A 27,216-nucleotide genomic window follows, 5' to 3' on the forward strand; every position below is an offset into this window, starting at 1 on the left:
TGCATGCTCTTCTGGCATGTTCATGAAATAGTAAGGCACATGCGATGTGTTGAACCCTCCAGTGCCCGGAATATATGTGCAGTGCTCACAAGCTGTGCTGTTGGAAAGCTGCGGAATCAGGTTGCCCATGTCAGCTGCCGTACTCGGCTGTTCCCAGGTCTGCAATAGCTGTTTATTGGTCAAGGCACGGAAACTGTAGTAAAGTGGTGAAGCTGGGATTAGTTAGGCTGGAACATTTGGAACAAGCAACTAGTTTTGATCTATATCTGGTCTTTATGTCCGATATAGCTGCCAAACGTGTGCCTTACCTTGTGAGCTACATCCTGGTTTGTGGAAGATGATGTTACAAATGGATGGTCAGCATCTTTTTGATTATTACCTTCATAGGCTTCACATTTTTGTGGTGTTACTGATGTGACATATTTGTGTATGTTTGTTGGACCGTTGGGTAGTTGGCATCCTAGTTTGAGGAAAATGTAAGGTGTTAGGAATGGAACAACAGTGTCATCCCTTTAAGGGATAGTGTTCCCAAAACTAGCAAACTATTAGGCTATTAAAAGTGACATTCAGATTTGTTTGTCGGACCATTTGGTAGCAAAGCAGCTACTTCTTGGTTTGATGCAGCACCAGTTTGAATCAGGGGTAGACTGTTCTATTGGTAGATGGATGTATTTGGTTCTTCTATGGACTGTCACTGTACCATAGAGCTCAAGTTGTCATCATCAATAGTCATCATCATCATCATCTACAGCCTTACTTGACACATGGTGTTGATTTGCACTTGGTTCAAGATATTCCTGGTTTGAGGATGGTGACATTATGAATGAATGCACCATTAGGTTTTTGTTGGACAATTTATAGATTGTATGTTATCTACCTAGCAATGTAACTAACTGCAACCAAAAAAAAAAAAAAAACATATCAGGAACATTAATTTAATGATGCTCAGTTTTCAATGACAGTGCCCATGGAATTATTACGGTGATTGTGAGTACATTTTGTTTAGATGGCAAGCTACTTCCAGATTTGGAAGAAGACTAACTAACTAACTAACTAACTAACTAACTAACTAACTAACTAACTAACTAACTAAAGTACTGTACAGTATTTTTTTTAAATGGCGCTGATTACATATGTTTCATTGTATACCTTTTTGTTACTCAACATTCTCTCTCGTTCATACAATTTGAATGAAGTAATGCTTTTGAATGTGCCCTGACTGCTTTCCAGAAACATCCAACGTGGCACATGGAATGGAATAAGAGGAAGAGAGAGTGTCGATGATAGAGAAGAGACTAATGCTTGCATCATAGCCAAATGGCTGCATTGTAGACTATGGAGGGGGACCACATGTGATTCATCACACAAGCTAACATTTATCGTTTGCAGGACTTGAACCTTATGAGTCCTCACATCGCCTCATGTGCTGCTTGCAATCATCTAATGACTCACAGCATGGGCAGTAGTGACTGATCTCGGATCAACTCGATAAATCTGTAATAGGTTCTCCCATCGGACGTTAAATCACGTAAGACTGTAATTGTGCTGTATGCGCTGGCCAAGGTGAAGGATCTGTTCTGGGGTTATTTGTGCAAAGCTTGCACGTGAAGTCAGTTCCTCTTTCACATCCGCTAAGAAGCATGGCCTCCTCTCCACGCCAGCAGGAGCAAACTGTTCTCCAAGCTTGCAGCTTTAGTAACCGGGGTTATATTTGTCTTTAACACATGTGGGTCACGGGGGCCCCACTGTGCAAGACTCAAAAGGGGGAGGAGGGATATTTGAAGGGGTTACAGCACTGACAAGCAATGTGACGTTCATGTTTCCTGTACAAGTTGTGCTATTAAGTGATCTGGAGCCAAACTATTCTACTTTGGAAAATAAATCTGAGGCCACAGTTAACATTGTTGCTTAAATGAACTTTTTCATACCAGCACAAATAGAAATTTTACAAGGCATTGAAGGTTTTTTTTTTTGTTTTTTTGTTTTTTAAGTAAAGGCCTAATATTATGAGAAAAGTTGGAATTTTGTGCGGAAAAAGTTGGAACTTCATGAGGAAAAAAAAGTATCTAAAAAAAAAGTATAAAGTCAAGAATGACATAATTATATGAGATTTTTTTTTTCATTTTGTATAAAAAATTAGGTTGGGAATAAAGTCTTTTTTTATATAATCTTTTATGAGAAGTTTCAATTTTATGGAGAATAAAATCATTACAGTACATAAAAAAAAATGCAAAGGGAAAGGGAATGATTCCAAAATATCTAATGAACACAAGCAGCACCTTTATATGAACCAATATTACCTTGTTTTGAACAGTGTAGGGCAGCTTGTGTGGGCCTCCTCTTCCTCACGCGACGCCATTTTGGAACGTCAGAGGACACATTGCATTTTCTCACCACCACTGAGTATAGACCAGACTCAGGCCTCTCTGCCACACACAAACTGACTAACGGTCGTCTTCTCTCACGGAACGAGACGCGACGGAAGGGCTCCCTCGACGCGGCTAAAATGAGTCCAAATTAGCCCCTTTCAAATTGCACCTTCAACGCCACCGCCACAGCCTGGAAAAGGCCTTCTTGTATACAACTTTCTCTCCCCACGGCCACTTCCTGTGGTCACTGAAGATTCCACGGTTTCGTTTTTGTAGCCTTTTTCACAAAACCTTGAACAATTTCAGCATAACTATTCCCAGAATGAAAAGACTTGAATCAGCTCGAAACATTTCTGGAACAGTTTCTCAACGTCTGCAATAATCTGCAAAATGTATAAGGAAGGAAATGCAAGACAGAGGTATCCTATTTCATTCATCCTTCATTCTTTGTTGCTCTTGTTATCATCATGCCATGCGGCATCATGATCAGCATCTGTATTCCCAATGTTATCTAGGGAAAAACCGGTGCCCACTTGGCTGCTCAAGACATATCCAGTGATTGTATTAAATAATTCAACAGACATACGTATGGCTTCATACTCGGACAGATAAATCTATTACCAGAAAGAAACCTGCATCATGGTGTGGAAAGATTTGTGATCCTTACTTGCCATTTTACTGGAGTCCTTGGAATTTATGTTCATTCCTTGGACGAGACACAAATCCCGAATATGAATGTACACTGCCAAAAAATTATGCTTGAAAAAGGCCAAGGAGGTGAGGTTTCATGTTTAAAGAAAATTAGCGACTATTTTCACTTTTTTTTTTTTTTTTCATTGGAAAAAACAGGATACCTTGTATACAAAACAGTATACCCTACCTTTTCAAAAAAAAAAAAAAAGGAAAAATATAAATGTGTCAGTCATTTTTAATGCATAGTGTATGAAAATGTTTTTGACATTTCAAAACACAAAAATTGTTTCATAGTGTAGTTGTGTGAGACAAATGCAAGTATTTTCCTAACTTCATCAGATAAAGAGAAAACAGTGGATTTACATGCTTTCCATTTACCTCATATGTGGGATGCTACCAACATTCATGAGGTGGGAAAAAGGTCACACTTTAGATTTGGCAATCACTGTCGCGACACTTACCACACTTTTATTATTACTTTATTCGTTTACCGTTTTATTTACACCACTTGTGCCACTGCAATTTGGAATCACTGCCGGGCTGCTGCATCTGGTCGTCATCTGGACCTGTGGCTTGTTTGGACTCTCACCAAGCCCAGCTCAGCCGGAGTCACGGAGGCTTTAATGCTGATGTCAGCAGACTTTAAGCAGAAGTCACTCAGCAAATGTAAAGCTGACAATGTGTGTTTTAATGTGGGTTTAAAATGAATGTGGGAGATTCTGAACTTTGACTTTCTTACACTTGAATCTCATCTGGATGAAAAGTTTGTGGGATGTATCAGGAACCCCCAACCTTGTACACGGGGGTATGTCATATATATTTATTTTGTATTCTTGGCAGGTTTGAGTTGCCGTGATGGACGAGCAGTCCCACGGCAGTCTCCAGCATGGCGGGTTGCAGACCGGGGCGGAGGGCCAACATGGGAGGCAGGGTGTCATCAGGTGCGGTTGGCTCAGAAAGCAAGGTGGTTTCGTCAAGACGTGGCACAGCCGCTGGTTTGTTCTACGAGGGGACCAACTCTTCTATTACAAGGACGAGGACGAGAGCAAATCCCTGGTAAGGATGGAAACTCAGTAATCATGGCACCTGAAAAATACCATTCAAACAAGTTGTGGAGGGGTTTTCGTAACTAAAATTAATTATTAAAATTTAATTCTTGTCTCATCTTTGCCCTTACATATTTGAATGTATTGTTTGCAGTTTATCAAGTATATTAAGTGTTTAAGATGCACACCGCTACTGCCAACAGATATTGTGTGACAGGCCATTGTTTGACACTGATGCTGTTGGGTCTGCAAATAGATCTATGAAGTAGAAAGAAAATGCATTCATTAAAACTTCACAAGAAAAATATTGCAATTACATATATATGTATATATATATATATATATATAAAATAAAAATAAAGTCTAGCTGCTCAAATACATAAAACAAATAATAAAACATTTTGTGCTAGGTCTGGTCTCTGACTCCCATTCAGACAATTGTTTGAGAATCAGTGCATATGTGAGCCTAGGGCTCAGTGACTCATGCAGAAAACAACGAGGCAATCTCTTTAGTGACTGTAACCAGGCAGCCGCTTGCAGTGAGCATGCGAAGACTGAACAAAGACGCAGACAGACACACTTTTGGTTCTCATGACAAAGCAAAATGTGGAGAGACATGGATTTATAATCATTTCCAGTTAAACATCACTTCTTTTTTTTTTCTCCCAACATGTTTCCTTTACTGAAACTGAAGTCAGGGCAATGCATGATTTATTTGTTTGCAAATGATGCTCAGGGAAGGAGTTAGCTAGCTGTACACACTTGTGCAACCTCTTTTTCTGAGTTTACTTTTACTTCCTCTCTCAAAAATATATTAAAAAAAAAGTCTTTTGAAATGATTTATTTGAACAGGGGTGTGTAGACTTTTTTTTTTTATTCACTGTACTTACAAATACAACGCTCAGTTTTGATCGACACATCGGAAGAGTCTTGATTTCATAACAATCAAAGTTGAGTGACATTCTTATTGAACTGTTGTTGTAGCTTTTACGTAATGTGTATTGCGTCATTACCTTAAGTTAAACGATGAGTAACAGACTACGCACCGACTGAATCACCAGTGGGATTTAGGTGTTCCACAATAAAGAATGGCGAGAAGCCATTGTCGCTTCAAGGGGTCGTGTTGTGTCCCGCACGCTTGGGCAGCCAAACCTCTCTGAGCAACGCGTGGAATCCCAAGAATGGCAGCCCGATGGAAGCGCGAGGTCACAAGCATGCGTAGGGTAACGGCACGTGTGGGTTTAGCGTCGACATGCCATCTGCCTGCCCTCACTCGTCCACTGAGTTAGTTGCGCGTCACTCACTCTCGAATTTCATCGTACGCGGGCCATAAACAATGCTGGCATTCATTAACGGCTGTGATTATTGCGTGTAAACCTCGTTTTAGTGTGTCTGTGCCAGTGAATTACAGTATTGTTCAGAAATGTGCTCCAAGTTATTATGTATTTTGAGTGAAAAGACAACACAGTGAGGCCTCATGCGGCGAAAATCTTCTGTCCGACCTTGACATTTCGCTATGCTAAACGCAGCTCTGTCTTCAGTTGTCATGCACAATGAAATGTTAACGCCGCTAAACGCAACATGGGGCCCATTATCACAACCTCAGTGTGTATTAAATGGCCGGTTGCCACCTGATGCATCATCACATCGCAGTTGGCAGAAGTGCGCAGATTAAAAGCACTAGTCCATCTTATTTCCGCATTATTCTTCGCACGTAGCCCAAATACAGACGTAACGGTCTGCATGTCCAACAGCCGATGGATGGAAAAGTCCCAGCAGCTTCCTTCATGGTCTGTTTTGCAAATCACATTTAATTTCCATTAGCTCAGGTAGGAACAGCCAAGGAATGTGCTCAAGTGACTTTCACAGAGCTCTGAGTGCCCTTTGAACAGGTTTTCTTGTGAATTGTAACATTATATGCATGGATAACGTTGCGTTCTATAATTGCCTATCATGGATTTTCCTATTTCTTCTGGAACTGTCCAATCAGCATTTTGTCTAAATCCTGGTTCTTCTATGTTAGCCAATTAACAACACCTACTTTGCAGCCAGTCAGTGTTAGCTAATCAGCCACTTGCCATCCTGAGTTATTTTGTAACAGCCAATCATCTTCTTGCATACCTTGCTTCGAACGTGTCCACTAAATCTTGACAACCAAATAGCTCCTGAGTCCTGACCTACTTTCCCACTTTTGTGTCTCACCTTTCCTGGTCCTTTTGCTAGCAGTGACAACCAATCAGCTAACAGCCTCCTTCTTTTTAGTCAACCAACCACTGCCTACCTTCTTTCAAGTCAAACATGCGCTGTTAGAATAGTTAACGAGGCATATTCATCCTTTCTTCAGATGTTGATGCATCTAAGAAGGAAGCGTAGGGAATTCTACCATACTTGCTGCATGCTAATTCTTTTTTCAAACTTTTAGTAGGGTGTCTGAAACGTCAGTGCTTGAGCGAGCATCACATCTTCTCCAAGGACACCTGTGTCTAAACTTGTGTTGTCCTGTGTCGACCTTACAAGGAAGTAAATCCATAACCATAAAATCAAAAGAGCACTTTGGGCTTAATGAGGTTTTTTTTTTCTTCTCCTATACTTTTAACAAGGTTAAACAAAGACACTGAGAGACATGCTGCACTCAAGAGACCAATGAGTTCTCGTTAAGTACATCAAAGACGTGCTTTTTTTTTTTTTTTTGCAAGGATTTTCACAAGGATTTTCACAGTGCACAGTCGACACGAATAGTGAGCCACAAATCATCAAAACTTGTTTCCTTATTGTGTTTTGGATACTCGCAAACAATGGTAACCCGTGAAGAAGCCATCTAACTTTTCTACCGCAATGGTTTTGACTACTATTTTTCCAATGACTCTTTAATAGAAGGATTTACAGCAGGGTTGTCAAACATAAGGATCAGGCCCGTTATTTTTTGGAACAATGTATTTACAATTGAGCCCCGCTATTTAGGGCTGGCGTGCAAATAGCAAAAATCTGTCTATAACTGATGCCAAATGTTTTTAAGTTATACACCATGATTTTACCGTTCCGGCCCACTTGTTAATATATTTTCCTCCTTGTGCCCCCTGAGTTTGACACCCCTGATTTACAGGAAAAAAACAGGAACTCACTGACATCTCCAAAACTCCCACTGGGTTTGATTTCCTGACTCTGTAACACCACTGAGGCTGGACACCAGTAATTGGCAGATAAAAAGGGGGCTTAATGGTCATCAACTGGCCTATGACTAATGACCAATGACTGGCGGTTCATCAACTCTTATTAACTTGTTTCTCTTTGCAACATTTAATTATTATTTTTTTTTTTTTAAATCCTTTCCAGGATTGATTGGCTTGCACCCTGAATATCATATCTCTCTAAAAGGAACATCTCCCGAAATGGGCGTAACATTAGCCATGCTGCAAGTCAATATTATGTTGGAAAATGCCTGAGTCAACAGTCTTCTGAATATTTAAGGAAATAAATATAACGGCTTAATTCATACAGCCGCATCACTCGGCCTTGGCAGAGGTCTGCCCTCAACTGTACCGCCGCCTTATGTTATGTTTTTATCTCATCAATGATCATCATGATTTCAGAAAAATTATGTTGATGTGATATTTCTTTCCATCAATATTCATCAAATAACCTTTTAAACAATGGACAAAATTTGACTTTTTCTTTAGCAGCATAGCTGGATATTATACTTTATTATTATTATTATTATTATTATTATTTTTTCAGTTTTCACAAAAAGCTGCATGTACAAAATGATGCACACGTTTTCCTCAATGCTGACATGTTCAGTAGCTGATATTTTGAGAAGTTACTAGAATCTGTTACAATAATGCAGAAGATTGTTTTTCTTAAAATTGTCTAAGAAAATCAGTGGTATCAATACATAAAAATCAATCAAATGACATGAAACATCTCCTAACACAACTTTCTTGTGTCACTTCCCAGACAGATATTCAACTCACAAAAATTCAAATCAACTGAAATTTTTGAGTGAGTTTAAGCCGAATGTAGTTTTTTTTTTCCCGAAACACAATAACATTTATTAACAGTACATTCCTCACCTTGAATTTGTGCAGTGTGAAGCACTTTTCTAGATAAAATTCCCACGTTTTGACTACAGAACATCCCTCACAGTCTTCTTGCAGTTTTTTTTTTTCCTCCCCTGTTAGTATTTTTGGACGTTGTCATTATAGCATTCCCCCTTTAAATGACTGTTCCAACATAGCAACAATATACAAACGTTAAAAAAAAATAAAATTGGTCTTTGTGGTCAGGTTTGTGCGGAGCAAACAAAAGGAGATGTCAGTGGGCGTTGTGGTTTAAAAGTATGGAGCCACTACTATAGTGCCAGCCTAGTTCCAAAAGCCACACCCACAAATACATTGAAGCCATCTCTTGTTTCCCGCCTGGTAAAAGTGACACCACAATGAAAGTTAAATGCAAAAAACATTGGTGCTGTTCATCAGTGCATTTTTGCAGATGATGGCCACATGAAACATCCTCGTTCAGTCCCGCTTTTTTATGGCCTCGTTGCTCTGAAATCACCTCATCTGGGGCCTCAGGTAGGGTTTCCACTACTTCCCGGTTGTCACAGTTACGGCCCATTAAAGTGCCTGCCGCAACTAGGACTCCCCTCTGATCTTGTTAACGCTGTCACTGACCCACAGCTTGTCTTCATTAGCATGAACCTTGCTAATGACCTCTATCGATTTGGCACCATGGGGTCTTTTAAAACTCACACTTCAGTCCAAATGACCATAAAGTAGGTCAGAACTTCATCCTGACTGTTTGGACTCAAAACATTCACAGCGTGGGATTGAAATGTTCCATTCTGTTCTTCTTCTTCCTCAGGGAGCCATTTTCCTACCTGGCAACAAAGTTACAGAGCATCCAAGCAGCGGCGATGAAGCGGGGAAATATCTTTTCGAAGTCATTCCAGGTAGGACAAAATCATCCAAGTCATTCAGTTGAATTTACGAAAGAGCAATGTTAATGAAGTTTACTGACAAATGAAGGTCTCCCTTGATTATAAATAAATGAGCCAAGGCAGCATATTACTATGACACAGCATCACACAATCAGAATGCAAATAAATGTCAGCACCAGTGTCTGGTATGACACATAAAAATCTTGATAATGGACAAATTCAGAATGTAAAAACGTCCTGTAGCAGTCCACAAGGAGATTTTTTTATTATTTTTTTCAAGCCATTTCCTCAGTTTTCTGAAACGCCTTGGTCAAATGACATGGAACGAGTTGTTTACAAGTGGCGCCATTAGAAAACGTTTTTTGCTAGCTGAAAGAACATGTGGCGTCATGGTGAATTGCTTTCAACACAACACACAGGGAGAAGTGAGTGTCGAGTGTTAAACTTCACATCCCTGTCTCAGCATTGCGGAATTCCCTTCCAAACTGATGCTGTTCGAACTGCAAACACTCACACCATGCTAAATTCCCTTACCCACAGACACATTATAGCCTCTATTGGAGCTCTGATACTACCTCTGAAGGTAGTATCGACTTTGTCCCCTAATTTGTCCCCATTTTTTAAAAAGCAACAGAAAAATCCTCCCAATGTTTGCAGTGTAGAAGTGCACTAACGTCATATTAAGAACTATTTTGTTACCTTATTTAGCTACTTGTAAAGTGTATGTTTCCTTGTGCTTTGAATCTAAAAAAAAAAAGAGATAATTGGGGTTTGTTTTTGGAGTTTCTGCTTCATTGGTCTGAGAAGTGAAACTGCATGAGGCCACACCCAACCTCGTCATTTAGGAAATAGGCTGAGTGTGGCCCAATACTGCAGTCAGAAGGATTTTTTTTATGTAAATATAGTGTGAGGCAACTGTTTATATAGTTAAAAAAAAAAAAAAAAAAGTGATCACATCTTCAGTCTCACTTCCTTCTTTCCAGGTGTCACAATACAGCATGTTCTTTCTATCCTGTTTTTGATTGAATGCTGGTGGCGGGCCGAAGCCTCAAATAACCAAATTTGGTCTGTTTTCATTTTTTCCACAAATCTGTACTATTGATTTGTTTCTGTTTGGTTCTTATTTATTTATTTATTTATTTATTTATTTATTTATTTATTTTACGAATTATTAATCAACCTAACGTGTTAAAAATAGCTTGATTTCTTTGAAAATGCAATGGAAATGTCTTTAGTTTTTTGTTTGTTTTTTTGTGGATGGAGTTGCGAATTCCAGTAATATGTGGCCACTGCATCAACTTCACACCTGTGCTGCCTTTATATGTCATAAGCATATATTTTCCACTGCATAGTACCACCTCATGTCAGTTCTACTTGCTTAGGCTTGATGGACTCAGTTTTGATTTTGAAAATGCATTTTGGATAATTGTTTAAACTATGTCGCATTGGATGGATTGACGAGACAAAGAAACAATACAGTAGAGGAAAACAAGGTCTCCTGTAGTTACTTCTCAGGAAGGCAATGCAATTTATCTGACAGGAGACTGTGGCCAGTGAGAATATGACTACAAAACATAATGTTGGAAGTGTCCAGGCTAAGCTAACACGTGATGGTATTTTTTGTCATTTCTAGCTGCATAGCTTTAAATGTTATGACAACAAATCTGCTTGACCACCAAGCCAGAAGCAGTCCTTTCAAATCATTAGTACCTGGTAGTAACTGATTTTGAAAATGGAAAGCCATCATTAGTGTCATCTTGGTCGTTTTTTTTTTTTTTTTTTTTTTTTTTTTTTAATAATTGAAGACTTATTTTCCTACATTCATGTCCTCCTCCCTCTGCAAACTACCAGGACTTGTTTACGCCATCCCAAATCCAGAAAACACGTCTTGTTATGAGGAGGTGAATAAAGAGGTCTCAGAGAAGCAGGAATGAAAGGAAAAAGCACAACACATTTATTCCACTGCTCTGCTGCCGTGCAGAAAACAGAACGGGAAGTGATGAGGGTGGCGGGAGGGAGTGGGGGCATATGTTGATGACTTTCCGAGGGAAAGGGAGAAAGTCGTACAGAGATGTCTGTTGTCTCGCAGCTTGACGTCGCCCGAGGCTGGAATCATTCTGCTTTGTATTTTTGACTCTTTCAGTAAAGTTTTGGAAAAGTTCCCGAAATTCACCTGCGCTCGCTTGCGTTCTCTCCCTTGTTCACGTTCCGCTCATCTTTCCTCCCACATCTGGATATGTGTTTAATCTGTGCACAGTTCAAGGCAGGAAAACGTGGTTCTCGGGAAGCTAATATTTAGACTACAATCTCAGTTAAGTCTTTAGCCCGTCTATCTGTCTGCGGGGCACCGATGCAACCGTGACATTCTAGTCATGTTGGAACAAGCTGGCCAGATGTTGAGCATAAGAGGGAAGACATTGGACGTGTACAGTATGGTATGCATACTGTACTTTAAATGTTGCAAATGTGTTGCACTTGCAACGTCTTCCCAATAAAAAACAAACAAACTTGTAATCCACTTTTACACTTGGCGTTTTACCGCCTTGGCAATTTTCCGTCTTCAAATGTAGCAAATTTCTGCCTTCTGAAGTAGTATTATAAGATCAGCAGAGGAATGACCTCACCTCTCACCATCTAATTTTCTGATTGCGTGATGCTGTATCGATATGCCAAGTTTTGCGTAAAAGGCAAAGTTGGTTTAATGCCAGATTTTTGCAGTACTGCAACACTGCGTGAAAGAGGTGTGACTTTAATCTGACTTTTCTGAGTCCTGCATCATAGCATCCCACTGATGGGGATCGGGTCTTGTAGTTTTATCTGGTTCATCTGTCCAAGAATGTCAGGTATTTGTGAGGTCGGGAAAACAAGGAACAGAGGCAATCTTCCAACGCTTCAAGGAGACATACGGTATTGTTATGGGTAGAAAAACTTGAGGGTGGTCATTATGCATATTGGCCCCACTACAGATTACTGCCAATGTACTTGGTTGTTTAATTTCAAATTTGATGGCTGGGCAGGCACTCCAAAGACTCACTAGTTATTTGAATTCAAGCCTATTAAAAAAAGTTAATTTTCCATAATTTGCTCCCTATAAACAAGATGCCAATTCTCATGCATTAACCTCTCTAAAAAGATGTGATTCATCAGCACAGGAAGCATCCCCTGCTGTGTTGTCCCGACCTCATGACGATAAAAGTCCAAACGTTTTGGCTGTGTCTGGTCTGAGTTCACCGTGTCACAACGCCCCCCCCCCTCATTCCTTTCCCATTCCTCGAACCATGAGAGCCTTTTGTGGGTCACGTTGCCGTGCGTAGGCGAGCAATAAAATCTGTTTACGGGGAGAGGTTGGAAAGTTACAAGTCTCTCCTGGGTTTTCCTTCCAAACTTATAAGTCAGTTAAAAGTAAGTAAGCCTCATTTTCTAAGAGCTCTGGCTTGTGCTGGAGTGATATGAGGATACAGATGCCAAATAAAGCCAAGGGTGTCCTCTTGTGGACATCTCAGGTACTCCAGCCTTTATGGAAGGAAATGAAAGCAAATACTTAGTAAAAGTTTAAATCACAGAGCAACTCGTAATTAAAAAAAAAAAAATTCTTTTTATTTTATTTTATTATTTTTATTTTTTTTTTACATTTTATGTGACTGTGAATGCTTTTAGGTTGACAATATCAAACGATCACGACTGTACTAGATTTATATATGAGAGTTCAGTAGTGGACATTTTACATTTTCACCAACATCAACTGGTATACAAGGTTTGATGTTTACTTTTTAATCGCATAAGCAATTTTCCCGTGGTAATAAAGTATGTCCAGTTCCGATTAATAGATTGAAGCCCCGGTGGAGTGATCAGTGAAGCATATCAATCACTGTGCCACTGACGTTTCAGTGTCACGCCGCCTGTGGATGAATAAATAAGTCACTTTAAATAGCTGACACACAACCACTGAATTCTGTCGACATGATCGGATGCTGAAGTAAGCAAAAATGACCGTTTCAGTTTGTTAAGTAAAATGAAATGGTAGTAAAGACAATCACAAAACATATCTAATATTGAAGATGAAAAAAATATGAACCTAAAGACCAAGGCCCCTTTTAATTCCGGGGAGAAAAAAAAAATCTTTGATCTGTGTTTGCCAGTTTCAGAAAATTTAGTATTTATTTATTTTTATTTATTTTTTTGCTCAATTTATCTACTTGAATTGACAACTTTTTAAATAAAAAATTATTAGATAATATGCTCGATAATTATTGTATCCTCTTTATTATAGATAATGTATTATTATTATTATTATTATTATTATTATTATTATTATTATTATTATTAAAATGTATTTTACACTAAATTTTCTTCATATAACTGGTAGTCTGAATCTTCATTTAAATTAAGTCGAAATTTAGTTTATTCACAGTGACAATGAAACATGTCGGTGTCATGCAGCATTCCAAGTGTCTTAAATTAAATGTCTGTCAAATGCAAATGTGTTGACATACATGCATTCCACAAGGAGAATGCGAGTTAGCAGCTACATGTGTTTGCAGTAACACGGCGTGATGAAGTAATTTAATTAGCATTCCCGCAGTGTGTCGTAAATCTGTGGGGCTGAATTTGAGCTGTGGTGGCAAGTTGTGAAATTGATTTTGTGGATATGATGTCTTCCTGCATGTTGAGGTGTGCGGTGCACGCGTGAAATTTATAAGCCGGCGTGCTCGGAACCTCGGGAAGGACTCAGACATATCTGGCGGCAATGAGTCTTGTAGCTCCAGCCGCTACTAATTTACAAGGCAGACATGGCTTCAAGCTAACCTCACCTAGCATCACGTGTAATTATACTCTACTGCTGTCTTATTTATGTACTCCCAGTCGCAACCTGCTGTTGATAACTCTTCCCTCATATTAGCGATTTGGATTTCCTACTCATTTGTTTGTGTGCAGAACTGAGGTCACAAGTCAGAACAGTTCTGTGTTTAGGTAAGTTAAGTATCAACATGGACCTGAAATTTTATAAGGAGATCTCTATCAAAACATATTTCTCATTTATAAAAGTAATTCAGCCTCTATGTCTTATGTAAGGAGCAGAATTTGGACCCCAAAGCAGACAATACATGGGAATTGGGAAACAAGAGTCTTTATATACAAAAATACAAAGTAACAACAGAAGAGCATGGCTCGATTCAGAGAAACTTCAGCTGAGGTAGCTCGACGTACTGACAAAAGTGTCATTCAGTAACTCTTGTTGGGGCAATGCACAATTCTAGATTTATTGATGTATTTGTTTATGTCTAGAATTACTTGTTTTGTATGAAACACATTATTTACAGTATGGGGCAAAACATGCCTAAAATTGCTAATTTATTTTTCAATTTTTTATTTTTATGTATATGAAAAATTTAAGATCTTGGCCACAAATTATATCTCTTGTTCTTCAATTCTGACAAATTGGCTTCCTCGCTATAGGTAAGGCACTCAGCCACACACAACCTTAAAAAAAAAAAGTGAGAATGGACATTAGCTTACATTGATTTTTAAATCATAGAAGACAATTTGGGCAATGTATTTTTTTTTTTTCAATTTATTTAACTTTTTAAATTAGTAAAATAATCATGCAAAACTGTATTTACTAACTTAAGCCATATTGTTACTCTACGTTTAATGTGACAAAAATGTGTCACTGTCAATAAACAGGAAATAGTCCACACAATGCGGTTGATGTTGGGGAAGAACGATGTATTTCTTCTCATCCGTGATCCGATAAAGTGCATTCCAGGCCGTCTTCTTCCTGTCTTGTGTGCATCGTGTGAGAATGCGGCTTCCTCTGGAAGAAATGCGTGACGGGATGTCCAGATGGCTTACATAAGAGTCAAATCGAGGGGCTTGCTATTTGACAGTCAGGCTGACACTGTAACCCCCCGCGTATCCCTGAGCACATTACACTCTACGCACATATCAGGTTAGCCAGGTCACATTTTTTTTTGGTCTGTTTGTCCAACACTTGAATGTTTACACCGACGGTATGTAAACTGGTCCGGCTGCATAAATATTTGGACGTCTCCCCGTTTCCTTTTTACATCCGCTCGCCAACAAGTTATTACTGCCGCTGTGGAGGTTCTGTTTTTATCGATGGTTGTTTGTTACCTTAAGGAATTTTTGGTGTGGTTTCTGGATTTTTGCAGAATCCGATTTTCTTGTTTGTTTTTTTAAAATAAATTTTTAATTTCTCCATGAAAATGCTGAGATTTGATTGGCATTTGTTTATGAGCTTTTTTGTCTGTGGATCCGGTTGAAAGTGCAGATCGTAGATTTTTGTGACATCAGTTTTGAAATTTCCCTTAAATTTGCTGTGTCCTTGTATACTTTTTTTTTTTTTTTTTTTTATAAGCAGGATTACATCAGGTCTAAGATGTGAAACCTGGATTTTATGCGTGGTGTCACAGTTTTTAACAGTTCCTTAATTTCATAGTTATGCTGAGAGCAGGATTATTATTAAATTTATGTAATTATTTATTTATTCATTTTGTGGATCCAGTTTATAGTGCAAATTTTGTATTTGGGTGGGCAAAATTGTCAACATTTTGCTTCATGACTTGATGAAACTGTTTAGTTTTTATTGGCATTTGGGAGCAGGTTGTAATACAGTAATGTTTATTTTTTGTTTGTTTGGTTTTTTTTGGGTGGGAGACATTTTCCATAATTTTGCAATGGAAATGTGACGTTATTATTGCCGTCTGTGATGCAAAAGACACTTTTAACCTTTTTTTCAGTATGGATCCTGTTTATCATTTGGATGCTGGCTTATGCAAAAAACACCAAAAAATATCTGTGGGTTTACTTCAAAGTGTGACTGTGTATTTTTTTTACATCTCACGTTTTGTTTTACATTTTCTGCAACATGTCGATATCTTGTTGCTGCTTGGTTGTGAGTAGGATTATGCAAATTAAAAAAAAAATGTTTTCATGCAGCTGCCAATTAAGATTTGAGTTCTGGATTTTTGCCAAGATCTGATACTCTTAAAATTTTCCATGTAAATTTATCAGTTTTATTGCCATTTGTGAGCAAAAATGATGCCAAAAGTGCTAAATATTGTTCAAAGTGCAAGTCCTGTTCAATTGGAAGAACCTGGATTTTTTTTGAACTGATTATATTTTTGACATTTGTCCTGCTTTCTTAATAACAATGTGATTTTTTTTAATTGCTTTTATTGTTAATGAGGCAAAATACTGTTACCCATTTTTCGCTGAGTATCCGGTTTATAGTATGGATGCTGAATCTTTGGGACATTTCATTTCTTATTGAAAACAGCATGAATCCTAATGACAAATGTCAAGTCTATGTAGGTGATTGGTTACAATTTGGTACCGTTCCAAATTATGATCCCTCATTCTTGGCGGAGGTCTGCATTCGACTGGATTGCTCTTAAATGAAATCGCCCAGATTAAAAGTGACTAAAGGGAGCACTGAGAAGATTGAAAAAGGGATAATAGGGTCATCGAGAACCTTCGTGCAAGAGTAATAAAGCCCAGTTTCTTACCCCATCTTGGTCTACCAGTAGCAGCAGCGGCAGCAGCCTCGGAAACCCTGCATGTCTGTATTTATAGAGCGCTGTGGATGAGTCATTTGGCCAAGTGCCTGCTCCTGGTCTGCCAGTTTTACAGGTCCCCACTTTGGGGAGGGCTGCTTGATTTACGACGTGACTCCCTCCCCGCAGCCCTCGTTCCCGCCCTCCCCTTCCCTGCACCGGCTTCCAGCCTCCTCACCCCTCTAACTTCCCTCAGAGACGAGCAACGTAGGCCACCTTCGCTCATTCTCTCTGCTCTCTGGACAAAAAAAAAAAAAAAAAAAAGTTTCTGGGAAGGAACGACTTCCTGAGGGGAAGCAGTCTACCCTCGGCCTGACCTCGCGTTTGCCGAACGCTGCAATGAAGTTTTTCCCACCCGTGAGAGTTGTCTGCAAAGCAGGAGCTGTATGAAGACGCCAAGTTGCAAAGAAAGGAAGGAGGACAAGAGTCGTAGTCGGGAAAAGAAGAGTGAGTGTTGTAGTAGTGACAGAAGGCGGCGGGTTTATTTGTGGCGTGGGACAGGAACCGATGAAGAAGTGGAACTGGCGGGCCGGGGGTCAACGACACCAGCGACGGGGCTCGTCTACGTCTGCAGCCCATGGACCTGAACTCCAATCCAGGTTTGTCTCTTTGAGTGATGTCTGCGGACAGGTTTACATTCGGTTGGGACTGTTTTATTGCTCATATAATTAGACTTTGGACTATTTAAAGTTGGAAGTAGACTGATGAGTGGAAGGAGTCCAGTCCACTCATCTAAGAGGCTACTTTTCCGACGATATGGTATTTTGATCGTAAACATATTATTGTATCCTCTGTGTCGAGCCTGGAAATTGTCGAATTCCAGAGCATGCATTCATTGCAGCGCTACAGCTTGTGATGCATCTGTTTTGTATGGTGACGATATCTCCGCAGCAGACATCTGCAAAATGTGTACTGAGAAAATATTTCAGTTGTCAGTGGAATTTCCTTTTCTGTGCGATCCTTTTCTGATGCATTGAATTTATAACAGCAAGTGTCTTCATCTGGCAGTTCTATGCTTTGCTCAAGAGCACCATGGCAACAGTGTAGCAACGACTCCCAATTTCCATATCTTGGGTGATAGCATGTCTTCAGCTTCTTTGATCCTTGCTTTGACGCTCTGTCTCTCAGTCAAGTCATTGTATATTTTAAAGGCCCAGCTGAGCCTTTATTGCCTTGCTCAAGGTTATCCAGTGTTTCAGAGCCTAATTTCCTTATCTGGGTTCACAGAGGGTCTTCAACTTCATTGGTTCTTAGTAAGTCGTGAGAGGGTGATTTTCCAGTTGCCAGACAAGTCATTGTAAACCACACAGGCCCAACTAAGACTTCAAGGCTTTGCGTAAGGGCACTGCATCGGTGTTTCAAATCTAATTTCCATATGTGTGAGGGTTTTCAATCTCTTTGGTCTTAGCGGTTATCAATACTGTGCCCTTTCATTTCACAACTAAGACACTGACTAGTCAATATTCAGGTTAAGGTCAGAATTCCGGTTTCTGAAACAATCGAGGCAGCACGTTCACATGTGTGGCGGACCGTGTTATTCTCGTGTACATGGTCATTCGTGCTCGATTGAAATATCCCGTTCGAACCGTGATGCGTGGACAACGTAATTACGTAAATAACGCTTTTAACTTATTACGTTCAATAAAGACATTCTATTTATTCACCACACTAAGTAAAGTATTCGGCTTCCTCCTCACTCCAGAAGTGTGGTTCTTTGGTGCGAGCGTCATGTTTGTTTACACTGGCTTGAGTATTTCCAGTGGGTGACACGCCAGAAGCACAGACTTATATACTTGTATAATGGGCACAAACGAGTGGGACGGAGCTGCACATACAAGTTGTTACTACAAAGACCAAAATTCCATGCGAATTAAAATAAGCGAAGAAGAAGAAAAGAAGACAAAGAAGACTATAGAGAGCATGCGCACAGCGAAAAACAATGCACCGTTCAATCGAGGTGTTCCGAATGTGTTTATATGTGCAAGAATTCGGGTTTTGAAATGGGTAACCTAGGGGTCTTATTCGGGTTTTTAAAAACCAGAATAAGAGCATATTTGGGTTATTCAGAGTATTTTGGTCCTTTAGAGAGTATTGATGCAGACCCAGGTAAGACACCGTAGACCTTAAAGTCTCAAATGAGTCTTCAGTATCTGATTCAAAGGCACATATCACCCTGTCCCAATTTTATTTTTTTAAGTTTTACAGTCTGATCCCCAAACTAGTGGGCTAATGCTCCCAGTAATGTCTGTGACAATGTTCTGCAGCATCACTCTCTCTCCAAAATTCCAAAGGCTCTCTCTTTCCATGTGACAGGTTCTCTCCAGGTCATGGGCTACACTCTTGTATGCACATCATGAACATCAAGGGGCTTAGCAAACTGCCCTGGGGCTCTCCGGTGTTGAGTGGAGGACTTGTGAGTTGTCTGCACTCTTGTTTGTGAAGTCTTTCATTCAGTTTTGTGTCTTAAAATAACATGAAGGAGTTGCTCATCACAGCAGTTTGCAACTATAAGCTCCTAAAACCACACATGTGGTTTAAATGCCACTCGAGTGTGTTTGTAGTCCAAGTATGCAGCTTTAAGAAGTCTTGCCCAAGGACTAAAAATCCAACATGAGTTAACAAAACAAAAAACAAAAAAAAACATCCAACTGTCTCATGTGTCACTTTGCTCGAGGCAGACTAGTTCATGCTGAAGAGATAAAGAGCTTATTTTAAAACAAATTGAAGGTGCTCATGTTTATGAGTTAATGAATTATGACAATGACATTGATTGAGTTACTTTGTTTTATCAAGCGTACAATGTTAATTGATGCTACTTCCCTCAATTTGACCAGCTGAAGAGATCTTGATCCAGATCTTGAGTCAGTATCTTTGCTTAAGAAATTGGTTGAAGTACATTTTTGGGGATTTGCGGCACCACGAGAAGACCTAAACGCAGGTAGCATAATAGTTAGATTCCAACCTGCCTGACAGACGAGCTAGCGTCTAGCCTAGCGAAGAGCTGCTGGCTTTACTGCCTGCATTCTGATTATCACCCGCCTGTGACCCTTTTTTTTTTCTGCTCTGATCCAGCCAGCGCCGCTTTGGTCGGCTTTGTCAAAGAAAACAACAAGGATGTGACGCGGCGGCGGCACAGACGGGGGTTGTATTTGGCGCGTTAGCCAAAGTTTGACTCTCACGTGTTAAAAATGATGGTGAAAGATGCAGACACAGGCCTCAGTGTCGAATCCACCTGCTGTAATCCCCCATGTCAGTCACTATGTGGCAATATGAAGTGATGAGGTCTACTGAGTAACGAATGTCAGATTTCTCTCTCTTTCCATCAAGATAATGTGCCTTCTTGACAGGCCCTTCAGTAGCTGAAATCAATCCAGCAGATGAAAATGTTGATTTACAGTCCCTGTCACATCGCCAGACTTAAGTCATTACTCAACAAAAGTGTGTGAAATTGATCATGCACTTTACTGCTAATCTTTTAGTTTCTCACGGAGGAGAATTCAGCTGGTGTGCTGATGTGCAACAATTTGTTACAATAAATCAGGAGGTTATGGGGCCTTTTCTTTTACAAAAAAAAAAAAAAAAGCTTCAAAGGGCTTTCAAAAAGAGGCTCAAACTACCAATTTTGGCTTTGGGGAGTGCAGGTGTGCATCTGGCCCAGGGCTGTCATCAGTGCTGAAAGGTGATATTCGCACGTATTAGTAAGCGACTTGTCTGCTCCTCGTCTTCGGGATGCGGGTTCACCTCACACGCTGGGCTGCTGACATATTTGTCGAATTAACACTGATGACAGTTCGCCCTGCAACACATTTTAGGTTGAATTGAATTCTGTATATGAACTACTGAATACATGCACACAAGACACATTTTTGTCCTTGAGTGATGTGTACTTTGAGTACAAATGAGTGTCTGCCATAACATGACACGCCACATACTGCACACAACTGTGGGATGAAAATACTGAGTTGTCCTTTTAAGAGTTCTCTGGTGAGGACAATTGCGGTTTTCCCTGTTGCACTCGTATGCGCCACTCCTTCCAAGAAGCTTCCAATGAAGTGTTTGGATCGCTGATGTTCAAGTTCCAGTGACAGCAGCTGACAACAATCTGCCAAAACCCTTAAGACTTTAAAGTGGATTTATTTAGGTTCTCCGAACATAATCTAACCCAGGTGTCAGTAACCTTTCCTAGAAAAAGTCATTTTAGGTCAAATAAATCACAAAAAATGTGTCTGGAGCCACAAAACATTTGAATATTGTGATAATGGAAACAGTGTGTTAGTGTTAGTCTAATGTACTGAGGGCCCCAGTGCTAATTAGAGGTGCAACACGTTTTTTTCATATATTTTTAGATATTTCTGCTTTTCTGTCAAATCTGACATTTTTGGCAATTTTTTTGGACAAACTATGGCAATCTTCTGCCTCTCTTCTTATTTTTTATTTTATTTTTATTTTTGGGGGACATTTTATGGCTATTTTTTTACATTTTTTCTGCCTTTTTTCCTTGCTATCAATTATCTGACATTTTTGGCAGTTTTGTGAGCATTTTATGGATATTTTCAGGTTTTCTTCTTTTGTTTTTAGACATTTTATGGTTACTTTTTGAGAAATTTCTTTCCTGCCTTCTCAAATCAATTTGCTGACATTTTTTTTTTGGCAATTTTGTGAACATTTTATGGCCATTTTTGGGAATTCTTTTTGTTTTTGAACATTTTAAGTCTACTTTTTGAATGTTGAATGTTGTTTGAATGTTTTTCTTTTCTGCCTTTTTATTCAATTGTCTGTCTTTTTTTTTTTTTTTTTTTTTTGCAATTCCAAAGACATTTTATGGGATTTGTTTCTTTTCCTCTTCCTTTTGGACATTTTATGGTCCCTTTTTGGACATTTTTAGGTAATTTTTAAAACAACTTTTCATCTACCTTTCGTCTCTCATTTTCTGACAACTTCCAAATTTGGAACTTAATGTTTGAATATTTAATAATTCATTTTTTTTTTAAATTTAAATCATTAATTCATTTATATAATATTAGAGAGGGACTAAAGAGCAACATGTGGCCCCAGAACCACAGGTTGCAGACCCCCGATTGACCTACTGTGTTAATGATGCAAAAATCCACAATTTTTCATGGTAACTTAAAATAATGAATGCGTTCACCCCAAATCCCCATTAATTTTGGTGTAATACTGCTAACAAACAAGCAAATTGGCAAAGGTGAGGATGATGCTTTTAATAATATAATAATAATAACACGCACACTTTTGAGTGTCTGTATCTGGTCATCTGATTCCCTCACAAGCTTCCGACCAGACAGTTCCTACTGCTGTGAAGTTGCGCTGAATTGCGCTTACATAATAGTGTATTTACAGCAGCCTTGGCAGAACACACGCACACATACACAGTCTGTTATTTGCTCGGCATGAAAACAGAACGGAGGCTGCCCGGACAGCCTGGTGACCACCCTTGAACGTGATGACCCCCATCACCCCTCCCACTGCTTTGGAGTGTCCTGCAGCTGCAAAAGTAGGAAAACCACAGTGGCAGATTTCAAGCTTGGATTTCATGTTTGACAGAAAAGATCATTATTCCACATGTTTTGGCGCCGTGATCGCATCTTTACCCTTTAGATGGAGTCAGTCAGGCAGACCCCCCGCCCCCTATTTTCCCCTTGTTACTCATTGAGCATCAGATGGTAATGGATAGCCATTGTGGCTCTATGGGGGTCTGTGTTCTCGGGCAGATAGCGTCTTTGGGGACTCAGGTAATGTTACCTTGATAGTGACATCGTCGACCATTGATACCATCCACCTGGGGGGTCGAGTGAAAGGGGAGTCTAGTACTAGATGGGAAGAAATGTCCCACGATGAGAGAAGCGGGACACCCAGAAGTACACATAAGGATGAGGTACAGAGATCCCTAGAAGGTCGTGCATGGTCTGCTCCATTACGCTGGTCTGTGCTGCATCGAAATTTTTGTTTACCTCTGCTTGTGTATTTCTGCTGGGTTGCGCACAAGACGCACGGACTTTAGTGCTGTCAAAGTTAAAGCGTGAACTAATTAATTAAAAAACTTTATCGCATTAATCATGTATTAATGCAGATTAATCACACTATTAATTTTAACCACAAGATCATCCTTTAGCTTGACAGCAGATGGTTTGAAAGGGTTATTGACCGCATGTAAACGTAGCCAATGTAGTGCGTAAACTTGCTGCCTCCCCAAGTTAAAATGCTTTCATTGTCACAACTTTGGATTTGAAAATGTTAAACATTAAAAACTAGTGTTGTTCCGATACCGATACTGGTATCGGCAGAGGTGCCGATACTGCATTAAAACAGTGGTATCGGTATCGGTGACTACTCCCAAGTAACATGCCGATACCATTAATTCCAACGCTAATATAGGATTTTGGATGCAGAATCTTGTGTCTTGCTGGTGCACGACATTCACTGGTATGTGACATGTTCACTGCATGCCGATCTAAGATATCCTATTGGCCCTTGAATGCTCTGAACCAATGGCATGACAGCTTTTTCATGTTGAGGAAAAAAAACCTTAAGTATCGGTATGGTATCGGTATCGGCCGATACTGCAAACCTGGGTATCGGTATCGGGAGCCAAAAAACAGTATCGGAACAACACTATTAAAAACATACAAAAAGAATCTTCTTTTTAGATTAAAAGGGTCTTAAATATACAAAAGCATTTTTTTTAATCAGGGAAAAGGCTAGAAATTGATGGGTCATTGAATGAAACATGGGAAAGCTAATAGATGACATCATGATGTTTTAAGCGCGTGTTTGGAGAAACATCACGGTGTGAATGGGCCTTCCATGTTTGCCGATGGGGTCGCGGCCGAGATCTTCCCATTGTTCCCGTTACTGTGCTAAAGAGAGGGCGTGCGTGCGTGCGTGCTCACCAACCCCCTCTGCAAACCTCGCCTCCTTGCCTTTCTCTTTCACACCCTCTCAGCTGTGCTCATTCCTCAGTGCAGAGCCGCCGTGCTCAAGTTGAGGATTCTCTTGCAAGACTTTCGACTCTTTACTAACCCTCACCGGATTATCCGGTGGAGGTATGGAAGTGGTACATGCGACCGTTCCTAGTTTGCCTTTGTACGGATTGTCTGAGTTACTTTCTTCGCCATCAGGTAATGCTGGGTGCTTCAAATCATGTCACTGCTGACTGATGTGCATTTTCTCTATTGTTCTGTAATGAATGGTATTTATTGTTGTTTTTTTCATCCCCAGACTGGTTACGTAAAATATTTTTCCTTGGATGTAGAGGTGCAGTGAATGTAGTAGAAAAAGTTAATTTCAGTTGATCAATTTAAAAACTTAATCTCATATATTATACAGATGTATTAAACACCTAGGAAAATACTTTCCATAAGGTCAATTCCTACCTAACTTCTGTAGTGGCAGGTGGTGTAATACATTTGCTAGGCACTGTAGGTTCAGACAATTGCAAGTCTTATACGTTCCCCCGGATTGTTTTATTTACATAGTTATAGTTTTGTCTGCTTGGCAAACTCACACGCTGAGTTCAGCCAAATGTTTTAGTTTTGGCCTTGTAGTATAACCATTTATCAGTCACCTCGTTTATTTGGAAGACGGCCGAGTGCCATGAATTATTTCAATTTTGTATTAATGTTAATGTTGTTGTGCTGTGGGAACAATCTTGATTTAGTATGATATTCTATAATAATTTGTTTTGTTCACGGAACATGTTTGTCACAGTTTTATTCATATATATGTAACAATACTTAAGATTCATCCATCCATTTTCTTAACCGCTTGCTCCTCACAAGGGTCTCGAGTGCTGGAGCCTATCCCAGCTGGCTTCGGGCAGTAGGCGGGGTACACCCTGAACTGGTTGCCAGCCAGATTCAACATTAAGATTCAACATGAGCCACAAAAAAAAAAATGCATATTATGTTTTATTCAGTTTTGACAAATTAATTTTCTTCATGTCAAAGAATAAGAAAGTCCACCTAAAACGAATTCATGCTACATTGACAGACTTCGGACTTTGTCGCGATCACAAAAGCTAAGCTAAAAATGTCAATTTTTAAAGCATCTTTTTTTTTTTTAACCTCAATCAAAATTTTCGCATTTTTCTTTAAATATAAAAGGCTATAATATGAAGCATATGAAAATCTAGATGTCAAGTGGGATACATCATGGTTGTCGTGCTCATTTCATTTTGCAAAAAAAAAAAAACGTGCACTTGGGTACATTTTTCAAGCAGGTGAACGTTCCAGATTTTGTGCTAAAATAGACATCTTCAAGTCGCAGCTCCCAACAAATGCTATCTAACTGGAGCAGCTCCATTCACACCATTGTTAGCATGAAAGCTAGCTAGCATCATCCTGAAGGTGCATGTCTGTGCTGGACGGGATCAGTATACGTGTAACAACCACAAAGGTACTTGTGAGCTATTCGGATCATAGCGGGACCCTTTGTTGGGTTGCACCTGTTCTGGGGCGAGGGGGTGGTAGTTAAAGACCACTCAGTGCAGCTGGTTTGGCTTCATATTAGCATGCACATCTGGAATGGGCAGGTGCTGTTTGTGCAAGCTAATGATCACATATAACAAGAGTTATGTTTTTACGATGTGGAAAAAAAAAAATCATTCTTCCCGTCACTGGCATAGATTGAACAAAGTTACATTATCTGTAAATAAATACTGATTTTTTGATAAATTAAGTTAAATTGGACAATTTCTCAATGTCAGACAGACACATGTAAAAAAATTTACTCCAACACCACCATGATAAGATCTGAGACACATTAATGTGAAGAAAAAAAAAAATACTCTGTATTAAATACAAAATAAATGTTTCAAAGATAGCTGGATCTGGAGGGCGCTTCCATTTTTCAAACACCATTGTTTTTGTCAACAGGGGGAGACAGAGAGCGGATGACAACCAACCATGAGACCTACCTCCTTATGGCCAGCACCCAGAATGACATGGAAGATTGGGTGAAGACCATCCGCAGGGTCATATGGGCGCCTTTTGGTGGAGGTCAGTATACAGATGTGCTGTCACTTGCTCTATACAGCCAATGATTGACTGAAAAAAAAACAAAAAAACAAAACAAAACAGTGCGCCAAATCCACAGCAAATATGAATGGGTACTTCCAATTTGTTGAGAAGTAGCAGTGTTATTGTCATTACAAATAATACATTCAGACAATAATAATTCATTTCAATTTTAATTCATTTGTTTTAATTAATGTTATTAATAATTACAATTTTTAGAATGTGGAATATTCCCTTGATAATTTGTCGAAAAAATTTAAACATAGCAGGTGCTCTTTAAATTTGGCAGGCAAAAAATGTTGAAAATCCTTTTTAATTAATTACGCGATTAAGCATAATTAATCAAAATTCTGAGATTTGATTAATCTGATTAAAAATGTAATCGTTTGACAGCTCTGATATTTATCCATATTTTTAATTGATAATTTAGATTTCCGTGACCCTTGTGAGAAATAAGCGGTCAAGAAAATCAATGGATGGATGGATAGTTTAGATTTTACATTATTCAATATTCACAATAAATATTATGTATAAGTATATAGAGAGTATTTTTACATTTGAATTATTTTTTTATTTTATTTAATATTTTATTAATTGTATTTAATTTTTTTACTTTTTTTTAATTTTGGTTTGTTTTTATTTTTCCAATAAAATAAAACAAAATCCAAAAAATATATATAATAGAAAAAAAAAGAAAAAAAAATCTGTGCATATGCAAATCTGCAAATGCCGTATGTGGGGGTCGACTGTATATAAAATTGAGAGCCAACTGAACATCTGAAATTTATTGGGAGTTAATCAGTGGCACTTTAATTGGTGGCCGATGTGTGCAGAGTGTGCTGAATGTAATTGAGTAATTATGAGCACAGCTGCACCAGCATATTTATTTATTTATTTATTTATTTATTTATTACAATTGAGTTCTACAGGTTGTATTTTATATTAATCATGGAAAAGGTTTTACAATTGTTTGCCATGTTCTCATTGTTTATATCACATAAGCCTGACATTTGAGCAGGGGTGTGTAGACTTTTTATATCCATTCAAGTTTTCCTGCCCTTGCATTGGATGGATTCGTGCAAGAGTGACTTTGGAGTTTTATTCTGGCATGTTGATGGAGGGCTTGTTGCGGGGCACACGTGCCGCATGCTTAGGCAGACCTCGTGAACACAGGGGTCCGCGTTGGCCCCTCAATTTGGACTTTGACGTCTATCACAGTTGACTGCTCTTGAAAGGGACGAGCCATTTGTCAAAGATGCCACTCGAAACGTGGCCTTCCTCTGCCAACCCCCTCCCCTACACCGCACACACACATTACACGCACACATTCATCTTTGACATTATGCTTGCAGCAGCAGATTGAGGCCCGATTGGCCACTCGGGGGCCTCGCGGTGCGATCGGGAGCGACTGATAACGGGGCTTGGCCGTCATGTCGTGTCGGATCGTGGGCCAGCTTGCGGTCTGGATTTAGACTTTCTGGGATGTGCTGCCGTGGCCTCTCCTTGTGGATCCTTCCAGATTTACTGCACGGTAATTAGCGGTCGGGTTGTCCTTTGGGA

The 27,216-nt window shown here is 39.4% G+C and overlaps 1 protein-coding gene across 8 annotated transcripts in view; it reads left to right on the forward strand.

Moving 5' to 3' along the window:
• arhgap24 (Rho GTPase activating protein 24) overlaps positions 1-27,216 on the forward strand; it is a 47,300-nt gene that overhangs the window by 12,429 nt on the left and 7,655 nt on the right. For 3 of the 8 annotated variants that reach the window (XM_077497459.1, XM_077497457.1, XM_077497458.1), the window contains 3 exons: positions 3,903-4,118; positions 8,969-9,056; positions 25,516-25,638. In XM_077497459.1, coding sequence (XP_077353585.1) covers positions 3,918-4,118; positions 8,969-9,056; positions 25,516-25,638 — 412 coding nt within the window. In that variant the 5' untranslated portion in view covers positions 3,903-3,917. Of the gene's footprint in view, positions 1-3,902; positions 4,119-8,968; positions 9,057-16,871; positions 17,221-18,934; positions 19,035-22,093; positions 22,137-23,614; positions 23,761-25,515; positions 25,639-27,053; positions 27,188-27,216 lie in introns of those variants that run through there. The other 5 variants (XM_077497464.1, XM_077497462.1, XM_077497463.1 and 2 more) reach the window with 5 other exon arrangements.

Source organism: Festucalex cinctus, chromosome 15 (assembly GCF_051991245.1).
Source record: "Festucalex cinctus isolate MCC-2025b chromosome 15, RoL_Fcin_1.0, whole genome shotgun sequence".
Classification (NCBI taxonomy): Eukaryota; Metazoa; Chordata; class Actinopteri; order Syngnathiformes; family Syngnathidae; genus Festucalex; species Festucalex cinctus.